The sequence below is a fragment of the Centrocercus urophasianus genome, unplaced genomic scaffold (assembly GCF_019232065.1).
Source record: "Centrocercus urophasianus isolate 14NV4802_14NV808 unplaced genomic scaffold, USGS_Curo_1.0 seq_30, whole genome shotgun sequence".
Taxonomy (NCBI): Eukaryota; Metazoa; Chordata; class Aves; order Galliformes; family Phasianidae; genus Centrocercus; species Centrocercus urophasianus.
Genome location: NW_024884867.1, coordinates 3,965,202 through 3,989,054, shown reverse-complemented (window position 1 = coordinate 3,989,054; position 23,853 = coordinate 3,965,202). Strand labels below are relative to the sequence as shown.

Here is a 23,853-nt window from a genome sequence, read left to right as displayed (position 1 = left end):
CCCGACGTGAGGGGACGGGGCCGGGCCGGGCCGGGCCGCGCGCGCCGCCGGCGGGAGGCGGAGGGGGCGCGGAGGGGCGCGCGCGGACGGCAGGGAGCCCCCCCCCCCACCTCGCCCCGTCCCGCCCCTCGCGGGCGGTGCCGCCGCAGTGCGCGTGCGCCAGCCGTCCCACTCCGGAGCCAACCCGGGGCCGAGGAGGCGCGTGCGCCGTGGCGCCGTGCGCGCTCCTATTGGCGGGCTGCGCTCCGCTCGTGCCGCGCGGCACCTGAGGGAGCGGCCGTTCGCTGCCCGGTGCTGCAGCACAGCTTGGTTACCTTTACAGGGAAAGCGTTTCTTACGTGTTTATGGGATCAGGTTGCGATGAAGGTGTCGTTCCCCATCTTTCCGTGCTAGCAGGGGTTTCTCTGGAAAATGGAGGCACTGCTCAGCCCGGGTCTTTGTGAAGGGGGAGAGCTGAGGCAGGGCAGCAGGGCAGGCTGAGCAGAGGCCCGGTCAGGAGGCAGCCCTGCGTATCCTGATCTGCTGCAGTGCAAGTCTGCTAGGTCAGCAAGAGCCATTTTACAGAAGGATTCCGCATTGAAGCTCTAAGAAAGCAAATCCAAAGCTATATTATACAGATCCACAGTGGGGAAGAAGTGTTAGTAATGCCCATCGAGTTCCCTTGGGAGAGCCTGATCTAAATAAGTGATTCCATTCGCACCTCGATTGCTACAAAACGCTCATTTAATGCAATATTTAGCGAGGCCAAAGCTGACTTCATAGTAAATATCAGTGATGGAAAGCTGTGAGGTGTGAGGCTGGCTGCATCAGTAAATAATCCTGGTAAGGGATTAAAGGGATGAAATACCTGATAATGTTAATTACATACCTGCTAATGCAGCATTTTGCCCAGCTACTTCCCTGCCTTTCGTGCTGTTACTGTATATTGCAGTTGCTTTAATTCAGCAATGGCCTTCTGCTAGCCTGTAGATTTCACTGAAGTCGTACAGCTTTTACCTTGTAAAACATGCAGTAGCTCTAATTTGGAAGCAGTAGGAGTGGTCACTTCCAGACCTTTGGCAATCTCAGTCAAGCACAATTCACATTAAATAAGACCCAAAGAACCCTGACGAACAGATACAGGAGATTTTATTTAACACTGTGTACAAAGAAAGGCTACAAATGCCTTAGACTTTTTCCCCCCAATACAGTTTTTGTATCCCTTTCATACCACTTATCTCAGAAAATAAAAAAAAAGAATCCTGAATGATTATTTTCCCCCTTTTTTCCATTTTTCATCACATGTGCCTAAACTGAGAGATATTCAGTCGTTTCAACACCTTTCAGTAGTAAGCTCTTAGGGTTGGTTTTCTTTGCAAAAACAGAGCACTGAGATACCGAAGCACTGACAACAGCAGTATGAAACGTCAAAACCAGACTGTAACACGGTGAAGTTACAACAACTCCAGCAGTATTAATTCTGAAGAAACCCCAAATTATCCAAACAGTAACAAGTTGTTTTTTCTTCTACGCCTGATAAATTATCACTAATTATATAATTTAATTGTATTTATATTTAGTCTTATGACCTCCTTTCACTGGCATTCTTCATGGATTATAAACACATGTCATAGAGATAAGAACAAACTATATAACCAATATAGGCAAGAGAAGGCTTTGTTTTGCTCCCATTGCTTTTTGCTGGACAGACACAGGAAGGACAACACGTCACATGTGTCCTTCCACGAGATCATACTTAACTTCACCCAACCACTGTGCTGCTCTTTGTCATGCAGCATTAATTCTTCACCCTCTTTTTGCTGCCTTGGATAGTACCTAGTCACTTTTAGCACTGATATCCCATCTCTGTAAAAAATCTGTCCTTGTGTATCCGGGATTCCAAATTACTGTGACTAGCAGAAGTTTTTGTATGTTGCTGTGGAGCTCAAAACAAGATTTCTCCTAGGCTGTGAGAAGCAGTGAGGAAGAGATCAGAGTGGATGCATTAGAAGAGGCTGTTATGAAGAACCTTTCTGCTATGTCAGCAGTCAGCATTTTCATTATGTTACTGCTGTATTTGAAGGAGTTTTAATATTCAGATCAGTTTTCAGCTATTTCCATAATCCCATAATGGTTATGGAAGTCCTCTCCCAAAACATGACTAAAATGGAAGAAATTTGAGCTTGCCTATTTATATTGGCGGTTGATAATTCAATTAGGCACTATAAAAAGATGGGTCTGACCCCATAATTGCTTTCTGGGCTTCGCCTCACCAGGGAAAACGTGAGCCTCTAAGGAGCAAAGCCATCTGCTCACTGGTGGGCTCTTCCCATTGTGGTTCTTTGGCCATCTGTGGGAAGCAGCTATGTTCTCTTTCCAGGCAGGAAGCTGTTTTGTATACAAGCATGCTCTTCCACACATCCACAGGGATATAAACTGGTCCTGCAATAGAAATCACTCTGCAGATAAATGGTTGATCTGTAGAATGCCTTGAAATCTCAGAACATCTTGTCACTGCAATAATTACACAAACACAAGCCCTAGCAAAAAATCCAAGAAGAATTCTCCATTCTGATGAATCATTTCAATGAGATGATTTGAACATGACTGCAATTAAGGCAGAGCAGTAAAACAAATATTTTTTCTAGGCTTGGGCACTCTGTGATCATATTCATTCCCAAGTATGCGTGAGCAGGCAAAAAAATAGAACATATCTTACTTGCAAAACAAGCCTGCATAAGCCTGGAGCATTAACACTACCTGGTCCACTCTGTACCAGAAAGCTGGAAATATTCCAGCCATCTCCAGGAATAGCCCTGCTATAAACTCATTTCTGCAGTATAGGATGATGTGGTTTCTGATAGAAAAGGAGAGCGGGTCTCTTACTGAAAGAGGAAACGTGACAGTAGAAAGCAAAATGATGTTGCATGTATTTGCACAGGTCACTGCATGCTTTTACAGTGGTGTCCTCCAATTCTACTATAGAGTGGCAGTGGAGGCCCTTGAACAGTTTTCTCGTTCTTGCATTAGCACGTTTGCTTGACCCAGGCCTAAATCTAGCACCTGCTCATGGCAGGAGAACCGAGATAATGCATACGTTCCTTTTGCCTTGGCCCTACTGCTTGCACCATTCAATCACTGCAGGGAGTTGTGGTATTCTATCCTTGCAGCTCAGAAGCAGCCTCTTCCAGCTTAAGCTGTATTCTAACCTCCTGGTTCCATTTTTCTTTGCAGTAGCTTTTCACCTTTGGTTTAACACAGACTCTGGTGCTCTGTTGCCATGGAGGAAAAAAAAATGTACAGAGCATGTGATAAGCTTTGCTTTCTTGGCACTGAACTGTGAAGATTCAGTAGTGAGAAAGAGGGCTGCAGCACATCAGAAGGGAGGCTGCAGCAGCTGAATTCCTGGCATTCCTAAATTAATGTTTATTTACTGACAAGGCAGACAGTTATTGAGGCCACAGGTCTTCTTCTGTAACTTGAAAGGAGAGCTTCTGCTTTGTACAGTTCCAGATCATCTTATCAGAGTGATTCCTAATTGTTTTTTGGTTGTTTTTTTTTTTTTTTTTTCAATTTATGTCATCTTTCTTCCCTAAGACTTTGGTAAGAAATAATACTTAGCTGTGAGTACCTCCTATCAGCAGTCCTTTCTTGATTTTAAGGAAGATCCACGTACTTTCATCTACCCAGTGAAAACTTCGATGGAATGCACACAGGTATCCATTTAACTCTGGCTGCGAATGGAAGATTGCTGATATTAATTGTAAGGCTCCGTGATCTCAGCTGCAAGAACCCCGTGTTAAAGGAAGTGGATGGTATCTGATTTTTCAGGCAGCACTACAAAGGGACGTTAGCAAAGCTTCCAAAGCAAAACGTACCTGGACTAAACAAAAACCTAAGGAGGAACAAGTAAGTGACTGACTTGCCAACGACTCCAAATTTTGATTATTTTGAACATATTTACTTCCTTTTTCAGATTTTTCTGCAAGGAACAGAAGCAAATCCCTCAAATCTAGCGTGAATGCGTTGGTCTTCTATTACTGCAAGTTTCTCTTTTTGAATTGAAGAGAGAAAGAGTGGGAAATGTTTTCCACTTCTTCCTAACATTGCCATGGTGGGAATGCCACATCTGACAGCACTGCCTCAGCAGAACAAGCCCCGAAAACAAAGGACTCAGCAACCAGTGAGGAACCAGAGAGGGTCGCTTTTTTCTCCATCAGATTTTCAGTATCTCTGAAAGCCGTGCTGGTCAATTTACATTCTGTGCATACTTCAAGAACGGTACATTGAGAGAAATGAACAAGTTGCCATGCCTTCCAGTGTTACAGTGGGTGACAGGCAAGCTTAGAGCTCCACGTATGCTTTGCAGAACAGTACAGCCATTTAAATAAACTCATATAAAAGTAACTCAAAGGTGAGACACAATTTTAAACAGCTAAAATGAATAAGCTGTGGAAATACTGCAGCTTCCATCAAACACTCTGTGGTTCCACCACCTCGTGGCCAACGCAACACATTGCAGTTCTGCTTCATCTGCACGCTGACAGCCTTACTATGAGCAATGGAAAGGTGGAATCAAGGCGAGCAGTTGGCATCAGCAAATACAGTCAGTGCACAGCTGTACTTTGCCCTTAGCTGATATACAAAAAAATAGCAGCGTTAGAAGCCTGCAATAGCTTGGCTGCACCTCAACTTGCTTAAAGTTGTGCAAGGATAAAGAACACCAGCAGCATTTCAATGGATGTGTTTCAGTTTAATTTCAACACCCTCCCACGAAAAGCACACACAAAACAAAGCTCAGAATGATGTAGCACTATTTTCTTCTTGCCCATCATTAAAACCTTTTCCCTTATTTTGCTTTACTTTTTAATTAAAAAAAAACAACAAAAACTGATCACTGTTTTTTTTTTTTTTTGTAAAGAGAATTTTAGAATAGTTTCTAACTGCCAAGAAACCTATGCTTCTTTCTCAAACTGGAGGCACAGTCTGTCCTAACGACCTGCAGTATTTCTGCTGAAGCTGTTGATGTTTCAGCTGCACGTAGCTGAAAGCTGCTTCTTTAGAAATTTCTTTCCAATGCAATAGAAACAGAAAGAACACAAACTCAGTGCAGTTTTAAAGGGTAATTTGCTCTTACGTTGTTTATATTGTACATTGTATATTTTCTTACGGGAAATGCAGAAGTTAGGTTTTCTGACACAGCTCTTAAATCAGAAGACCCTCTGTAAAGCCATGTTTTTACAAGCCCCTTTATGTTGTAAGTGTGATAAGGCTTATTAAAAACACAACAAAGTTTAAAAAAAACCCAGGCCCACAGCATCCCTTGGAAAAGAATACAAAAGCCTTTTGGAAACGCTTCATTTCTGAACACAAATGTCTATCTGAAGAAAAACTTCAATTGCAAAATTAACAGAAATTCAAAAAAAATCAATTCTCATATTTCAAATCAGTCCATGATTTCATCATTAGCAGAAACATCCGCTGTTTTTTCCAGCCCAAAATTACCAGCTTTGGGGAAAACATACTCAACAGAAATAATTAATGGGTTACGTTAAATTACCTTTTTTTCCCTGATCCACATGCCTGCATGTTAGATTACGTTACATTAGAACTGAGCATCGTAATTGAGAGACTAAAGCAACAACCTGTAACAGTAACCAAGCAAAAGCCATTTCTCATAGTTACACGCCGTACATCAGTAACTTAATATTAATATTAATTTCCTATATAAATAAAAATAAAAAACGGGGTAAAAGTAAATTGGCACAGTCATTATGGTATTGCTTTCCAGTTTCAACACTGCAAAGGGCAGCCACAGATTCTGAACACGGAAAGGAAGGGGCTCTGGCACCCGACCGTCTCCTGCGCTTTGCTCCTGCTGTTGGTCTGTGGGCCTTTTTTCCTTCCAGTGCAGTCAGCAGCAGCGCCACTGCCTCAGATGCACCACACAGCAGCTTGGAATGGGCAGCTGTGCAGCCAGCAGGAAAAGGATTGGTATGGATCTGCTAGGTGGAAATGAGAACAAATACATAAAACCAAAACCACGGTGTGGTTTACTGGTCTGCCTGACTTAAGTCGAAAGTTGTCAAGATTGTGACTAATTTTTACCTTCAAAAAAGACAGAAATAAATATAAAAAATGCTAAGCCTTCAAGTTTTCTTGCCTTCATCCCCTCCCTCCCCCCAAAAGCACCTCCTACTATAAACATGTTTTCTGTTTTCCAGATTCAGAAGTCGGAATGTAATGGAAATACATATAAGAGAGAAGGAATTTCTAGTTGTACATTACATTACAAAGAGGTTTGCTCCCAGACCTAAGAAGGGAGGGATACTAAGCAATATTAAATTCCTATAAGGATCCTTACATAGCATGCAAAATGTTGATATACTCACAAAATCAGAATTTCTATTTTTTTCCTTTTTGAATTTGTAACTTCACAGTACAATATTTTCTAATATTATGCAGCAGTCAAAATTACATTGACTACAAAATCATTTCCCTTCCATTATTTCTTTCTCTCCATTTGTTTGAAAGACTCCTTTGTTGGTGGTTTTTTATATGTATTTTTGTAACTGAGACACTGCAGGTCACTCATCAGAAAACATAAAATTCAGCATCACGGGGGTTGCTTTCTCTGTGGCGTTTCTCCTCAAGTGATGTTGGCAACCCAACTACACCAATCAAGATCTGTCCTTCCCTCCCTTTCTCCATGCTGATTCCTCCCCTTGTCTTCATGCTGCACTCTTCTTCTTGCCTGGATGGTTGCCACCAAACGGATGCTGCATAACTGGGTATGAAGCAACGGGGGCTGGAGTTGTTAATGACAATGGAGTGATTCCCACCTCTCCCAGGACGTTTGGCACAGCTGCTTCATAGCCAGAACACTTTGCTCTGGATGCCAGCAATGAGATTTTGCTTTCAGTTCCCTAGACAAACACTGCTGTCCTTTACACCTGTGTAACCCCCGTGGCTCTGACCAAGTTAGGCAGGAAGACACCAGCCCAGTATTTAGTGAGACCTGCTGTACAGCTCCGTGTGGTTCCACAGAAATCCCTTCACTGCTCTTACTTAACACAGGCTTGACATTTCTGAAGAGGACACATACATGCTACTGGCTAGGCTGTCCATAAAGTACATTCTGACATATTTATCAAAGCAGCTATCAGAAGATGACTCGCGTAGAAGCAATGCATGTACAAAGCCTCCAAAATTCAAGTATATATCTATATATTAAAAAATATGTTCTGATAGGAGTAAGCAGCCAGGCAACCTGATAACCACTAATAATTTGTTTTGTCCACGAATGCTTCAATTATTTTTGCAGTGTTAACATCTTTTCTTTGGAGTGTTGGGAATTAACAGCCTTCCCAATTAATTTTCATTAAGTTTGGCAGAGTCTAAGGAATTCAGCAATCCTCTCTGGATAATATTGCTCCTGCTTTTATATGCAAACAACCAACGAATCACAAAGCACTGACTCAAACTGTCCCTGCCTCTCTTTAATTTGCTGTATTTATTTGTAGTGAAAAATCATTGAGTCTGGGCCCTTCAACACCCCCACCCCCCAAAAAATCCACTCCATCAGAAGTGCAACACAGGCAAGAGCACAGCATCTCCTTGTATAAACATCTGCAGGAGAAGGGGTGGGCAAGACAAATAAAAAAGTTTGAGTTGTATGCAAAACTGTTTCACTTCTTTAGAACCCTGTTCAGGTCAGGACTTCAATTTCAGAGGAGGGTGTCTTAGATCCCAGACCCTTCCCTTCTTTCCTCTTCTTGCAAAGCAATGCTATTTTTGTAGCCTAGAACAGTACTTTAAAAACAGCAGTTATTAAAGACACAGTTGTGATAGATCCTTTAACTCCCTCTCACCCAAAAAAGGGTGTCCTATCAAGTGGTCCATTAGAAATCTTGACGTTTCTTTATGACAAATCCATAAAATGAGGAATACCTTCCATCACATTCCCAACAAGAGTAACAGCCACACTCCGTGGTGCATCTGTTCAAGTGTCTATTGCTCCTTCTAGTGGAGGTTCTGCACAGCTCTATCTCCACTTCGATTCTCATTCTCCTGATCAAAAGCAGGTATTTTTCTACCTTCTCTTCAGCTTGCCACTGGTTAACAAACAGCAGAAGCACTGAGGGCCGTAATTCCCCAGAACAGGAACAGGCCAGAAATGTCTGAAGAAACACCAGTCTTCCTTTTTTCAAGAGTGGCAGATCCATGCCAAGAACAGGTTGGGTTTGTGGTGTGGTTTGTTTTGGAGTCCTGTCGGCATCACAGACATCTACACCTCGGTGGAAAAGAGAATACTTTGCCTCTTGCTGTCTGGGGTAGGGATGGTCTCTAGCTGCAGGAAGTACAGAAGAACTTGAACCTGGAAAGAGAAGGGAATAGGTAAAAATAAAGCCTTGTTAATTCATTGCCATGCTGGCAGATGTGATTGCATGGCTCTGCACAGGAATTGCTTTGCACTTACTAGTTTAATACTGTGCTTAATAATATCGGGAGGAATATTAAAAACTCCAATGCTTTGGAGGCACTTTTCAGCTTCAAGGATAGCAAGTGTTGATGTTCCACTTTGTTGAAAAAATTTGATCTACGATTTGCTGTCACTCAATAAAGGAAGTACAAAACAGCATGATGAGCTAACACAGCCTCCAGGTTCCTCTAGCTGTCTGCACTGCTTTAAGAAGGCTGCAAGGGCAAAAGAAACCTGAATCTAGCAAGGACTATTGAGCATTGTGGAAGAACAGTCCTTTTATCCTAGGCTTGTAACACAGCACTCAAAAAGCCTTGAGACTGCTCTCCAAAACCTTACTGTGCACAAAGAAAGAATGCAGGATGTGTGCATATCAACTTTTTTCAAGCTCTATTAGTACAGATACAAACTGAACTGCCTGAAGAAATACAGTTCTGTAAACATAGTCAAAAACGTCTGCACTGGGAGGTGAAAGTTGTTTATGTTTCTCAAAACTGCTATGAAAACAAAGGAGGAAAGCTGAATAAGGCATTGCTAGATGACTACAGCTTACTTTAACCCAGCTACTGCCTTTAAATGATTCAGGAGCACATTTTGAATTTTACCTGGGACATGACTTCTAGTGACCAGCTATCAGTCATTGTTATAGGCTGGGTTGGGTTGGCAGGGATTTTACTGTCCTTCTCTGAAGGTCTGAGCAGCGTTGGTCCAAAGACAGTTGCAAGATTATGCAGGGACATCTTGTTAATGCTCTCCCTCTCAGCAACCCTGTGAGAAGAAATGACAAGTTGGATCTTTGTAAATATCTGAGTTTGGAAATCAGCAAGAAACCATAATTAATCCTTTTATACAAAATTTAGGTACAGACATTGAAGCAAGCACTCTCTCATACATCCTCAAATTGACTGCATACATAAACAATACCTTGACCTGACAGCTACAATCTTAGGCACTCTACAAACCCTTGTTTAAGAAAGGGCCTGCTGATTGTTTGGTCAGGGAGAAGTGAGGCAGAAATAAAGGAATGTTTTCATCTCAGTTTCAGAAATGAGAAACTGAGGCATGCAGGTTAAAACATTTACCCAAGGGCACAAGAGTCTGTAACAAAAACAAGCCCAGATTTCCTGGATTTTAATCCAGAACCTCAGTCACAAGATCATCTTTGATGTCTACACTGACAGTCTCTGGATGTACATATGAAATTGAAATACTGTGCATGTATTAAACAAGTTTATCGTATCAAACACATGGAAATATTTTTTCACAGTTGCAACCATATTGCAAAGACAGACAAGATCAGAAAGACCAGTCTAAACAGGGAGCTGACAACTCCAGTTAGAAGTGCAAAACTGGAATTTTTAAAGATGTGTTATGTTAGATTGCAACACCTTTTGAGACAGTACTGACGAGTCCTTAAGCACAGTTTCACAATTAATACTGAAACTTTTCCTGATGCAGGTGCAGTTTTGTGGAGATATCGCAGCAGCAATTTGCATTTGCACTAGATAAGTCCTCAGAGTTTTGCTACCCCCCTCCTTCAGTTCTAATCCTCTCAGTTTCAGTGAGAACGCAGTGCTTCACTAAACGAGCATGAAGCAATAGTGATCTGATGAGCATCCACATCAAATCAGCAAATGCTTCTTCATTTGCCTGATTCAGCATGTGCTCAGGAGAAGGCGGCTCCTTTTTTCAAAATAACGATACCTTACACGTTGAGTAAGTATCTGAAGGATTCAAACATTACCTTTTTAAGTGGTCCAAAAGGAAAAGGAATGTGACAAGGTTGGGTTCTGGAAGTGATAACAATAGATTCAACATACAGCTTTCCTTTGCAACGGGATCTGAAAGTGCTGCAAGACAAAAAAAAATAATAAAACATCACCACAGGCAGTAAATTAGAAATTGACTGAACTGTATAATGTCCCAAACCACCAAATCTGGTTGGTGCTGAATGGACTGTAATTGCATCACAGTTCTATACTGCTTTAGGAGCAGCCTCCTAAAGAAGAGCATCTTTAACACAGATCCAGGTCATCAAGAGTTATTTTTGCTACTACCTACCAATGCCCTCTGCAAAGTTGGGGTACAGCTCATCTGTAAAGAGAGGTTCAGGCAGCTCTCGGAAGTACAGCTTCAATGTGCCTGCAATAGCATTAACATCCATCTCGCTCATCATCACTGACACATCTTTGTTATCTGAAAGAGGGAAGAAGGGTTAATAAATTGCTGGCCTTGCATTCACTTTTTGATTGCTTTGATTCCTTGTTTACCTCCTGTCTTTGCCCAAATAGCTGAGAGTTTTCCTGTTTTCATTTCTCTCAGTTAAATGACAACTGAGAAATGCTGCACAAATGGCTGCAGTTTCCAGCTTTAAATCAACTAGAAGGAAGTTCACACTATCCATGGTTCCTTCTGCTCTGCCAGCAATGCAGGCCTGATCTGGAAAAAGCCCTGCATGACTGCATTTATATGCATTTCAACTTTTTCTTAATGACCACATTGGTTATTCCAGTTCCCTGCCTCAAACAGCTTAGAATAAGAGACTCTGAGGCTGTCCAGCTCCCCACTGAGTGCTAAAGTACACAGGCAATTCAGGGCTCGCATTTCAGTCTTGTTACTTTTAAGTACAACAGGACCACCTCCTTCCCTGAAAACAAACATCAACCAGCAGAGCCATTGCTGGCTTAGCAGAAAATGGCATTTAATGTAAACGAAAAAAACTTGTTCTTCAAAATATGAAACACTTTTACTTGCACTACTGAGGACTCACAAATCAATGGTTTTGGTAGTTCAGGGGGACAGAAAGGAAAATAGAAGAATGAAGAAAAGCCACACACACAGAAAAAAAAGAGCTCAAGAGGTCCTTTGGTTGTCAGGTGGATGCTGAAAGTATGGCAGAAATTTCATTTTCCACAGCACAGCAGTCTGGAGATGTTTAATCTGCTGAGTTTGGATGCCTTTGGGGACATGTATGTCATTCCATTAAATGCAGCAGTGCTAAGGAACACTGTTCTATACAAGATCAAAGAAGGCTTTAAAATATTGGTCAAAATTAACTGAATTTACAATCTGCACACAGCAGTATAACCACAGAGTCAAGAAAAGAGCCCTGACCATCCATCTTCTGATTGGTGAATCACCTCTTCTTCCTAATCAACCACTGAATTGCTTCATTTATTTTCTGCTTGCTTCCTTTCACAAAACATTCTCAAACAATTCCAAGGACTTCTAATAATTTGGAGGCAGCAATGAGGAAAACTGCAGCTTCTGGTTGCTGCTTCCCCTGAGGAAGCTTCCTGCTATGCACAGAGTCTTGGCAAGGCCTGCAAACCAGCCGTGTCATGTCTGCTGGGAGGAACAACAGACGTATTTGGTACAGGGATCTATTCCATTGTAGGTCTTGGGTCGCATCTGTGGCTGAGGAACATGAATAAAACATGCAGCCAGTTTAAAACGATTCTCCTTGAATGAGAATCTCTCCCTCTTAATGCTTCTAGGGGAATGTAAATTAAAAATAGCACAGCCAATCTGACAGGGAGCTCACACAGGTTCTCACAGGTAGGAGGAAAGCAGGCACAAATACTTACTGACATCAAAGGCCGCTTTCAAAGCCTGGATGTCGGTTGCGACCCCCGAGACGCGGTAGATGCCCACCTCCTCCATTCCGCGGCGCTCTATCTCCTCCACGCACTGGCGCACAATGTAAGGCACCTTTGATCTCTCCCTCCTTAACAAAGGAAGACAGAAGAGTTCAGTACAGCTCATGCCCTCAATTCTTGCTACCCCAGCCAGACAGGCGGGCTAAAATCACCCTGTCATTCTGCAGCAGCCTTGAGCACTAGGGCTTCCAGCCAGCTCCTCCTACTGCCCCCTGTGTCTGCAGCCCTGCAGAGGTAATGGGAGCATTCCCAAACTACCCCTGGATACATAGCAACACTGCTGCCTTCAAATTAATGCATTTCCAAAATGAGGAAACACTACACTTCCCAATGCATGTAACAGAACAAACAGGTTTCTTCGGGTAAACAATTCATGACAAAAGATCAGGGGTTCAAAAATAATACAACAGGATCCAAAGAACTTGAACATTTCTGGTTATGGAAAGGAAATAACACTCTTTAATGGCTCTGGAACTTTGTGCCAAGCCAGCTAACAGCAAAGTAAAAGGGCAAGGGGCGTTTCCGGAATTCTGAGAAGTGACATGATGGAAGTGAACACCCCAGGTTTCCAAGCCTGTATGCATGTTGTTTTTTTTTCCCATGCAAAAATGAAGCTCACAAAATGTACACCACCTTTCTGCAGCAACAGCCATCTGCACTGCTACCCAAGTGGAGCAGACTGTACTAAGAAATCCCTCAGTGGCATTAAGACAGGTGCAACCCTCTGGCTAATTGGCTTTCTCAAAAACCAATAGGGAGAAATTCAACCCATCCACTCACTTGGTGACAATAGCAATCTTGACCCCAAAGACCCCCGTCTGTTTCCGTGATGGCATCCTCTTCAGGCTGAACTCTCGACTGGTAAACTTCACTGACAGCTTCACTTCAACCTGATCAGAAGAGAGCAGCTGTTATATTTCAAACATTTTTTTTCCCCTTTTTTTATTCTGCAGTGAACAGCAAAGATGCAAACCACATCAGAGGTGTGGAAGCAGTGCTGTTTGCTGTACTTACTCCATTCATTGAGATGACTGTGCGTTGCCAGTCCTTGTCCTGCAGTGTCTGTGGGTCCAGCTGAAAAACATGGAAATGACCCTTGAGCCAAGAACAGACTTGGGAGAAGTCAACTAGTCTGAAAGGCTTCTGTGAGCAAGCAAAGCTCCTCCGCTTTCAATGCATTAATTCATTCCCATAGGAAAACACACATCCCAAGGTTTCCCAAATTTTGGGTAACACGACACATACTGTGCATTCTCCAAGCTGGGATGATGATGACATCTCACTCACGCAGACAATCCTGCAACACACGTGCAGTGTCTGCTCAACAGCAAAGCCTCGACAAGAAGCCTCAACAAGGAAAATCAGTATTCGAAAGCTAAGAGCCTCACATTCCATGGAAAGGGAAACTGCAGTCATTGCTGCAGAACATCAGGCACAAGAACAGCAGGCCAAATTTGCCCTGTCCCGCAGGGCCATGAGTCCAAAAAGGGGAGGAAAAATTTCTGAAAATAGACTGATTTGAAACAGATCTCTCTCAAAGAGCTGCAAGTTCCAAGCCAGAGAAAGTCTCCTTTGTTCTCTAATTTCTTGCCTAAAAGAGGCACTGAAATTAATTTTCAAAATTCAGAAATAAGATCAAGAATTGGGAATCTCTGCGTATGTGTACACAGGAAATCTCTTGTCTGAAGACACGTGCCTGCCTGCATGCTCTACTTCAGTTTGGGAAGCCTCGTGATAGCTTCAATAGTCAAAAAAGTTAATTAAATGTAAGTGCTGAAACATTAAAAGCTGGATTATCAAGGCTATGGGTTTTTCTATCAGTTCTCTTGTACTGCACAACAGAACTTTTATGTAATTTCTGTAAGATCAAAGTAAGCACAAAATCCATCCGTAACATCTGCTCTAAAAACCAAAGCAACTGCAGAGTTTTGTTTCCTTTTAAAAAAAAAAAACAACACTGCTTTTCGTTTTTGTTTTTCCTGCCCCACTAAGTGCAATTCTACCTGATCTGCCCAGGCTCACAGTATGGTGATCACAGCAATGTCAGACAGACACACGTTCAAAAAGCCACACCTGACAGTGGACAAAGACAGACCCCTTATTAAGCTCTTATTTTTCCATTCTGGAGTAATTTGTAAGCTTCAGGCATTTACAAACGTTGAATAAGTTATTATTAATTCATCACAGGGAAAGAATCACTTTGCTGCTTCTGCACAAGCGTGAAGGAACGCTAAGTCTGCTACATCACAAGAAGGAGACAGCAAAACTCATCAGCAACATGGGAGGGAGAGAAAATGGCTGTTGAAGTGCAGTTCCTGCAAGAGCTGTTCCTCCCACAGTACCATAAAACCTTCCAAATGCATGGCAGAAAACAGATGCTGCAATCTGGTCTCAGCTGGAGAAAGTGGACTGCAGTTTGCCACAGACTGCTGTGGTAACACCTGCCTCTGCTATTGCAAGGCTTCACTAAACAAAATCACAAAATCTGAAGCAAAGCCCCAAGTTCCATTTTCAGCTTTGCTTGATTTCTTTTGAGTGAACAGTTGTGAAGCTGGGAGCAGCTGACTCAAGTACTTAAACATCACCCGGCAACTCCAATGCTAACCAAAAGAGTTCAAAACCAGCTGATTTTGCTGACACTTAGCTCAAACTACACTGATAAAACGCAGAAAAGACCTTCCTGCACGAGGACTTCCATCAGCAATCTGCACCAGCAAAAGCTAACAGACTTCAGTGCCTCCTGAGGCAGCTTTGTGGCACTTGGCTCTTGAACACCTGAGATACTGTATGCTCACATGGAGGCAGCCTCACCACACTCTGTGTTTTGAATTCACTGTTGTCTGCAAAGAAAAAGACACCAGGGCTATTTCTGCAGTACAGTTCCTCCCTCTCACAAAACTCCATGCAAAAGCAAACTTCTCTGCCTGGCAGAAGTAAATGTTGAAACAGTGGCACCTGCTGTATGCTCTGGGAGCTCTCACACACCATCATGCTCACGCTCCAAACCATCAGTAAATTAACCTAGAACTGCTGTCAGGCACACACATGGCACTTCCCCCGACCCCCTGCCACGCTCCCTGCGAAAGACAAGCAGAAAGAAGTTTCTCCCTGCTTACTCACACTGTGGAGACCCCAAGAAGGAGCAGATGAGCAAGTCAGGCCAACCTTGTCTCTGCGCACTTTGTTACAGATGTGATCCCACAGCGGGGTGCTGCCTGCACACACGCGCCTTCCTGCTGAATCGGACCGGCTCCTGAAGGTGCAATTGTGGCAGAAATTCCTGAAGATCCCTTGTAAGGAATAGTCAGTAACTAACAGCTCCCACATTTTGGGACTGCAGAAAGGATCAAGAGGCTGATGGGCAGAAGTTCTTTGCTGCAGCACTTCAGCAAACCCGAATAACAGACTGTTTGCCAAGAGGGTTTGCTTTTAACTCTGGCGGAACAGATCCGCCCCCGCCTGTGTGCCTGGCCAAGGTCCCTACAAGCTGGCCAGAACCTGAGCTGTTCTCCCCTGAATTTCCGTGATGGAAGTTTGGTTTCTAGCGAACTGCATTCTTTCCCAGAATCAAGAGGAAACCATTTCTGAAGTGTTTGGTTTCCTATGAACGAGCAACCATGCTCGGTGTTCCTGAAAACTTGACCTTCAGCTGTCTACAAAGCTGCCGGCAGGGCTCTGCTGGTAGAGGCTGCCACAGCGAACCCAACTGTTAGAAAACAGTTTTCTATCTCCTTGTAGAATGGAGTTACTGAGAGTGTTATTTGCAGAGAGTATTTACAATTGCAGGGAAAAGAGGGTTTGAAATATGTGCAAAACAGTTGAAGGAGAACTCTAGCATGGCCCAGTTCATTTAAGCTAGCAGGTATTACCAGTTCTGCTTAGGTTATGGCTACAAAACTTCTACCACTGTGCAAAACAAAAGCAAGTAAATAGACATTAAAAAGCGTGGGTCCAAGTCCTACTCCATCTCCTCAGTGATTGCCATATAGGGAGAACCAGCAAAAGCAGTGCTCTGGAGTTGGGAGCTCACAAAGACTCTTCTTTTGCTGGGTAAAAATGGGGACTGAGCAAGGACTGTTGGTGCACAAATTGCTGCCCATGCTCCTCTGTCTCTGAGCTCTGTTGCAGGGCTGGAGGGACCCTCTGTGCTCCCCACCTGCTGTTTGATTGTTGGTAGAGAACAGCTTGTACTGAATGGAGGGTGGAGGGGGGTGAGGCTGACCTGAGCCAACCCTGCACAAATCAATGGCTACAACAACAAAAAATGAATCCAAGGTGCTTTTTAAGTAACTGAGTTGAGTAGATGAAAACTAATAAAAGAGCAAAGGCTTGAATAAGTTCTCAACAGTACTGAATGAAGCAGGAAGCTAGGTTTAACAGTCTGACAAAATCACAATAGGAAATAACAGTGTCAGTGGGAAGCAGAAAACATCATTTACACCCTGAGCAAGCTTTTAGTCCCAGATCCTGCAGTGGACCAACCTTGTGAGACCAGCAAGAGCAACACAGAAAAAGGGCAACAGGAGCAGGCAGGTTACAAAGCAGACTGATGACAAAGAGTCAGTGAGTGCGATGCTCCAGCACAGAGAGCGGCCTGTGACAAATGGGGTCATGCTGTCTTTTGGCCTGATTTGGAGATCAGTGACCTGGAAGAAGGAGCACTGAGTAGAAGAATGTAATCTACAGAGAGCCAAAAGGGGGCTGCTCCAAGTGAGCACAGAGCCCTCGTGTCACCAGCCCAAGGAACACTGAGGCACTGTGAAATGGCCGCCTCTGCATTAATGCGACAGTGAAATGCACCTCTCAACATTTCCTTCAACTGGTTACTGGGTTTGAGTGACAAAAGGACCCATCTCATCCCCACCGAAAGCATGACAGATTGTGCTGTGTCTGTGCAAACAGGACAGACCTGCTAAGAGCCTTATGGGCTTGTTTGCACAGCCCCCACTGGAAGCACGTGCCGCATAGGAAAACATAAACTGGGCTGTGCTTCCCCAGCACCTCCAGGCCTCTTGTGACCCACTTTTTTGGCATTGGCGGTGGCAAGCTACATCCCTAAATTCACTAATGAATCAAGCAAATGGTTCTCTGTATCCTGCACAAAACACAAGAGAACAAAGCAGCTTGGCACCGCGGGATTTCTGAGTGCAAGGTTCTAGTGCTCATAGCAAATTAGCAATGAATTAAGGCACACAATTAGGTACAGAAGTAAGCAGAGGCTGAGCGTGCAGAACACAAAGTGGCAGGGACCAGGAGAAAGGCAAACTGAGGACACTGGTCAGTAGCAAATGCAAGGCAGGCACTAAGCTGTCTGTGTTTTGTCTTAAGAAATCACCACGGAGAGTTTGCTGATTTTTGTCCCCCAGAAGAGAAAAGAAAACATACAGAAATAGGAAAAAACAAAGAAGTGTCAGCAGAAGTGAAATGTCTGGGAGCAATGACTGAGGCAGCCTTAGTGTTAGTGTGCTTTATGTTATTTATTTGCATTACTTCCTCCCTTTATTAAATCTCCCTGGCAACTTCACACTCCATCAGTTTTTAAGTGTAACTGATGTGTCATACATGTTGTCAGAGTCTCACTGCTGCTGGAAACTCCCAGTCCAGCCATAACCCCATTCTTCTCCTGCCGCTGCTGACATGTTAATCTTTGCCACCATCACCCCTTAGACATGACCCGCTGCCTTCTTCACTTCCACCCTGTTTTCATTGCTGGGGTACTGTTCTACATGAGCAAACCGTTTAAAGGAACTCAAGCGTGAAAAGGTTTTCTGAGTTGACACTTGGGAAGCACTGCATGTGACAATCTGTTTTACATGAAAAACAAACCTTGATGTCTGTGAAATAGCCATGTGCAATGCTCTGAGATATCCCAGATAATTAAGCAGATAAGAGTGATCGTTCTGCATGGCAACAGAGGAATGATGGTGCATTGCTACCACTGAATGACCGCTTAAAGTCACATCCTCCCTGACTTTCCAGCGCTGCTGTGAGGGAGAACAGTTTGCCTCAGCTGATCATGCAGTAAAAAGAAAAAATAATAACAAAGGAAGTGGTGTACCTAGGAGGCACCTACTGGAGGAGATGGATCACAGGATGAAGCATCAGTTTGCTCAGGCAGCCTGTTCCCAAGGCTGAAGCCAGTATTGCTGATATATGCGCTCGCTTGCATGCACAGTCTCATGACCAAACAAAAGGCAGCTACAATCAAAATGTGGGGAAATGCTTGCCACACTTAGTGTAAACCTCAAAGAGCGAAAGTGCCATCCAAGTGCCAAAGACAGATTGCAAGGTAACAACAGAAAGAAAAAAAAACAGTTCAAAATGAGAGACAAACTGAGCCTAAAACTGAGCTCAGCCTCATACTCCCTGCTGCAAAATATATCTGGCCATTTCCTCCCTTCCCAAACTCCTCACCAACCTCAGATTCACAGTGGCACCTTCTCCCTGCATTTCTCAATGCCTAAGGTGTAACAGAAGCCTCCCCCCATGTGTACAATCCAGTGCTGTTGCTCTCAGGTCTCGTGAGGATTTCAATTTCTACCTGTGCAGGAGCTTCTCCCATTCAAAACTTTGCAGTTTTACTTTTAGGGAGAAAATCTGCAGATTGGCAAGCTGCAAATCTCTTGCTCATGGCTAAAAAACAGGGAAATAAAATATTCCATAGGAAGAGAAAACATGAGCAATGGGAGCTATTAAAGTCACTGCCCATTCCTGGAAGCTTGTGACCACATGGACCAATTTCCAGTCTTCCTTCCTCCTGTGCCGTTATGCAATGGAGAGATTTAATAAACATTTCACAGCCTGCTCTCCCTGATTCATTGTCTTCCTCTCTGCAGCACCGAGAATGTGGTGAGTCAGGAATCCCAGCAGGAAGAAGCTGCAGATTTACAATAATACATACAGGGCTTGAGAACACATTACTATTTAACCAACACAGATTTTTCCCTGTTTTTATCAACTAGAGGATGCAGACACGACTCCTGACATTCCCAGACTTCTTAACTATGGGGAATTTTGGAAAAACTCACCCAACTTCACAGGCATTGCCTTTAGACAAGGCAGATTTTGGCTGAATAACAACAACAACAACAAGACCTGCACAGGCTAGAAACTCCACAGTAAACAAAACTTCTGAAAGAGAAATGAATGTAAAACCAATGATAGGAAAAACAAGCTAACCTACAGGCACTGATTTTATTTTGATATTATAATCTCTTAATAGAGAGAAATCTTCGGAGGTTGGATTTAAAATTAGAACAAGACAGAACCCTTCAGTAATTCTTATCAACCCCAAATCTCACCAGACCCTCCTATGACTTAGGTTTGTTGTTACTCAGTGGTGTCAACAAGCTGTGTGATGCAACAGAAATCACTGAGAATTGAGGATGTTCAGAAAGGTCAGAAAGAGTCCTTAAAAACTGCCATGGGGATTTACCGAAAATGAGAGCTTTTGTGTTTGCTTTTGTCATAAAACACAGCACAAATTCATGGATTAGCCAAAACATTTCTGTTGATTTTTTTTTAAGCTTTCCAAGCTGCTTAGATTTCTCTAAAAGAATCAAGTGATTGAATTCAAGTGCCACCAACAAGTATTTATACTTATTACCTTCATGTAAGATGTTTTAATACAACATACACATCCTGTGCATAAAAACACCTACTCCTGTGGGGAAAAAAATGTCAAAAAAATTTAAATCTTATACATTTTTTTTTAACTATGTAAGACATTGAAGACTTTAGAAGGTCACTGATTCCACGGTTCTCCAATGAGAGCACACAAATCTCCAGGGCATTTCAAGGCTGAAAGCTTGCTCTTTTGTACTTGCTCAGATCCACAGAAAATCAGCCTTTGTCAGCAGGAGGGACACACAGATCTCTGCTTGGCCTGAGAGTCACGTTCTACTAGCATTTATTGATTTGTATGTACATTATCTTCCAAACACCCAGCGTGCATTTGGTGACAAAGCTTTCCCTGAAAATAGTTATGAGAGCTTCAGGGCTGTGAGCTGGGGGGGAGAATGGGCCTCATCAGCCTCATTTAGACAGCAAACCCCTTTAGAGTAACAGTGAGATGTGATCCTGCAAGCTGCCCACAATCAGAGCTGCCTCTGAAATGCCACCGATGGTCTTGGCCTGTGTGATTATCACTCACATCCTGGAAAAAGAGGTCATCCAAGAAGTGGCAAAGACCTAAAGGTAAATGAAGGTGAACCAGTACTGTTTTTCTGCACACAAGAAAGGAAAAGCTACCTGGGCAGGGTACAACAGTCCAATGTAAAGAATGCGTCCTCAGAGCAAACACTTAAACAGCTCCCTAAAGCTGTGCACAGACAATGCAACAATCTGGAGGAAGCGTAGGAACACGTGTTCACTATGACAGCACCCACTGAGGAGCCTGATTTCCTCTGCACGGACCTTTAGTCCTTTATCACACAGCAGCTCCTGGAGAGCAGCACCCGCCTGCAGTCATCCCCTTCCTTGCTATATTTGCTACACAGACAAAGCGCACACAGATTCACAGTGGTGGAATAGTTCAAAAAACCCATTTATCTCAGATGCAGTCTGTTGTCATGGGCACTAAACTTTGGACATGGCAGTTATCAGGACAATAACCCTGTCCTCCAAGGCCTTGCAAGCACATCAATCAACTTCCAGCACACAGGGAAGGAGGGAAGGTAGTGTTCTTCTGCATAGTATTTTCACTGCTTCCTCTTTTGTCTCAACAGTACCCAGGGTTCACTGCAGCTTCTGTATCCTCTGCTGGAAGTGTTGAAGTTAACAGGGAAATCAAGAGATCAGAACCTATTTTTTCTGAAAAAGCATCTTTTATAATAAGGGCAGTGAAGTAAGCAAGGGGGACAAGGCAAGAGGGAAGAGGCTGCTGACTTACCACTTGTGAATCTCACTGTATTTCTCACTGTCTGGAGGAAAACTCCCAGTGTGGAGACAATCAGAAGGCAGAAAAAAAGCTCTCTGGGATGCTCCAGGATTAAAAAAAACCTGTCATGTTTTGCAGTAATCAGGAACAAGTTAAGTGCAGTCTTACCTGGATCTGTCCTTTTCCCATTATGCGATCTGTGCTCTCTCCATCCTCTTTGGTGAGCTTCATTTTGTTGTAGCACTTTTCATAGCACAAAATCCGCAGAGTCTGTGAGCCTTCCAACTCAATCTCAAACTCCTGCAGGGCACCAGAAAAGGACAGAGCAATGAGTGCACCACAGCAAGATGTTCAGTCTCTTCATAGTCAGGATATTATCCTTAAGACTCTTCAGGAAGGAGCACTTCAGGTCTGGCAAAGATCTCCTTCCTCATGAAAATGGTCTGAAAATAAACTGAAGCTGTAATTTGTACATATGAGGTGGCCAAATTAGAGACTAAGGCAGTTGGCTCCTTAGCCAGGTTTCACTGACATGCAGCGAAGCATCATTTAAAGAAACAAACTCGCCTACGTTCGTCTAATTTTGCTCTCCTGCAGGTTTGCAAGTTGGCTGTAAGCAGGCATACGTCTAATTCTTTCTCCTCACAACAAATAAAAGCACCTCCAAAAAAATCCTCCTTCAGTATATTGTCACTGATGTCTTATTAAAAAAAAAAAAAATAATCAAGTATATCTGTTTAAATGATGAGATGCTGGAAAACGCAGGACTCATTTTGTACTGAAAAATTTATTTAACTCCATCCAGATCAAGAGGAAATCTGTGAGAAGGAATTAGAGCCAGGTGGATCTGCCATCAATGTGATTGCTGAAAGGCAGCACATGCTGCACAAATCCAAAGCACGCAGCCTGGGCTTCAGACAAAATGTTCTTTCATTTGCAGTTTTTCTACCCATCACGCACTGATGTCACATGGAAAACAGCACATCAAGAACAACCCAACCTACCTCATTCCAGTTGGGCTCCGTGGTGTCTCTGTACACCCTGGTTTTGGCCTTGTTCACAAAATACCCAAAAGAATCAACCTCTAACGTGCAATACAAATCTGAGAAAGGGGAGAGAAAAACTTCATAAATATTTCTAGAACCTCCTATCTTAAATTAATCACCTTTAGGGTGTTTCTTCATTTATATCTTCTCTGTAATAGTACCAGTAACACTGCCCAATGCAAATTTTGTCATCTGGACCAGCAGAGTTGCTTTTATGAAGCTGAATTACCAGCACACTGGTATAAATAACCTCAGCACAGACAAGCCTTTCACTTATGAGTCTGGTGTGTGCTATTAACTAGTATTTCCCAATCAAGCCACGATGAGCAGAAGGTTTACACCTATGAGAAATGAAAGTCCCCTAGGTAGATACCGGATCCCATGAGCACATTGGAGCTGATTTCACCGGCAACAGCATCTGCATAACATCCCTCAGAGGCTAGGTTAGGGCCGAGTCATCAAAACCTCATTATCTCCACACTGTTTAATTATGCGGTATCTCATGTTTTTAAAAATAGTGATGAACTGCAGACGTTGCCCCTTCTTTCATGCTTTTAGCTATGTTAGCCAGTACCATTGCACTCCTCTAAATTCATACCAATGTCCCAATTTCACTTCCAGTTCCCCAGATCACCACTCCTCTTCCTCATCATCATCCCAGTTACTGCAGTCCTAAATGAATCCACACCCAGCTGTCAACAGCACCATCACCTCCCTCCTGCTATCTAACATCCCCCAAAACCTCTGTGTTACAGAACTACAACTCACTTGAACTTTGCTTGAATCCTGTGGCAGAGTGGACAATGACATTCAGGAATCCATAGAGACCTGGAGATTCATCATCTATACAACAAGGCAAAGGAACGCTGTTAAATTCACAGAGAAGCCAAGAGCGAAAGACAGAGCGATGAGTTAATTTTGCAGAAGTTTATGTCCCTAAAACGGATGTAGCAGGAACATGTATTCTAGCCATTTATAACTTCTGGCAATTTGGGGCTTTTACAATGCCACTGCTAGGGTCAGCAAGACAGCGTGGAAGAAAAACAAAGGACAAAAGTAAAATATAGACACAAAGCCTATACCAGCAGGATAAAAAGCAACACAGGATGGTCTCTGACGCAGTGTCCTACATTTGGAAATCATCACCAGATTGAAGCTGTAGCAGAAAGAAATATTAAGAGTAGCTCTAGGGGAAATGCACAAAGGCAGGCAGAGACAGGCTTTCACTGCAGCTACACCATATGAAAGCATAAACTGTGCGTCTTACCTTCCTTATTGATAGTGAGGGGAATGTTGTGAACTGTCTGGAGTTTCACACAGGAATTTGTCAGCATCTGGAGCTCCACTGATGTGAGTGAGAAGCTTTTAAAGCCTGCCACGGAAATTCAAAGGGAGAGCAATTAAATTCAAAGCAAAAGCTGAATGCATGCTCTCTCATTCTGGGCATGCACAGGACAGCTGCTCCCTGGGCAACACTCAGCAACAGTACCATAGCACTTAGGTCTGTACTACTGCTGCAGCCTATCTCTGTTTAGGGCATGTTCAATTATTCCAAATTTAGAGTAAAATGTCCCCAAATGGTTCACAGGAATAAAGGGGCATCTACATTCTTGCAAAGCCAAAAAACACCCACACCAAAATAAAAGTCTCTTTGGTCAAAAGGTGCAGTTGTTTCCTCTGCCCGGAACTACACATCTCTACCTGGAGGGTAATTGAGAGAAACCCCTCCCACACATTCCCTACGTGGTATGGGAAGCAAAATTCCCACAGACAGGCTCAGATGTGCAGTGACAGAAGACTTTCAGATTC

At 43.2% G+C, this 23,853-nt stretch overlaps 1 protein-coding gene across 2 annotated transcripts in view; it reads right to left on the bottom strand.

Moving 5' to 3' along the window:
* Nucleotides 1–3,509: 3,509 nt before the first annotated feature.
* Nucleotides 3,510–23,853, bottom strand: part of BCR (BCR activator of RhoGEF and GTPase) — a 96,224-nt gene continuing 75,880 nt past the window's right edge. For both annotated transcript variants that reach the window (XM_042828857.1, XM_042828858.1), the window contains exons 13-23: nucleotides 23,312–23,416; nucleotides 22,813–22,887; nucleotides 22,003–22,100; nucleotides 21,167–21,298; nucleotides 13,135–13,194; nucleotides 12,901–13,010; nucleotides 12,049–12,188; nucleotides 10,523–10,657; nucleotides 10,206–10,311; nucleotides 9,067–9,229; nucleotides 3,510–8,356 (exon numbers count right to left, since the gene is read on the bottom strand). In XM_042828857.1, the coding sequence (XP_042684791.1) occupies nucleotides 8,267–8,356; nucleotides 9,067–9,229; nucleotides 10,206–10,311; nucleotides 10,523–10,657; nucleotides 12,049–12,188; nucleotides 12,901–13,010; nucleotides 13,135–13,194; nucleotides 21,167–21,298; nucleotides 22,003–22,100; nucleotides 22,813–22,887; nucleotides 23,312–23,416 (1,214 nt within the window). In that variant the 3' untranslated portion in view covers nucleotides 3,510–8,266. The remainder of the gene's footprint in view (nucleotides 8,357–9,066; nucleotides 9,230–10,205; nucleotides 10,312–10,522; nucleotides 10,658–12,048; nucleotides 12,189–12,900; nucleotides 13,011–13,134; nucleotides 13,195–21,166; nucleotides 21,299–22,002; nucleotides 22,101–22,812; nucleotides 22,888–23,311; nucleotides 23,417–23,853) is intronic.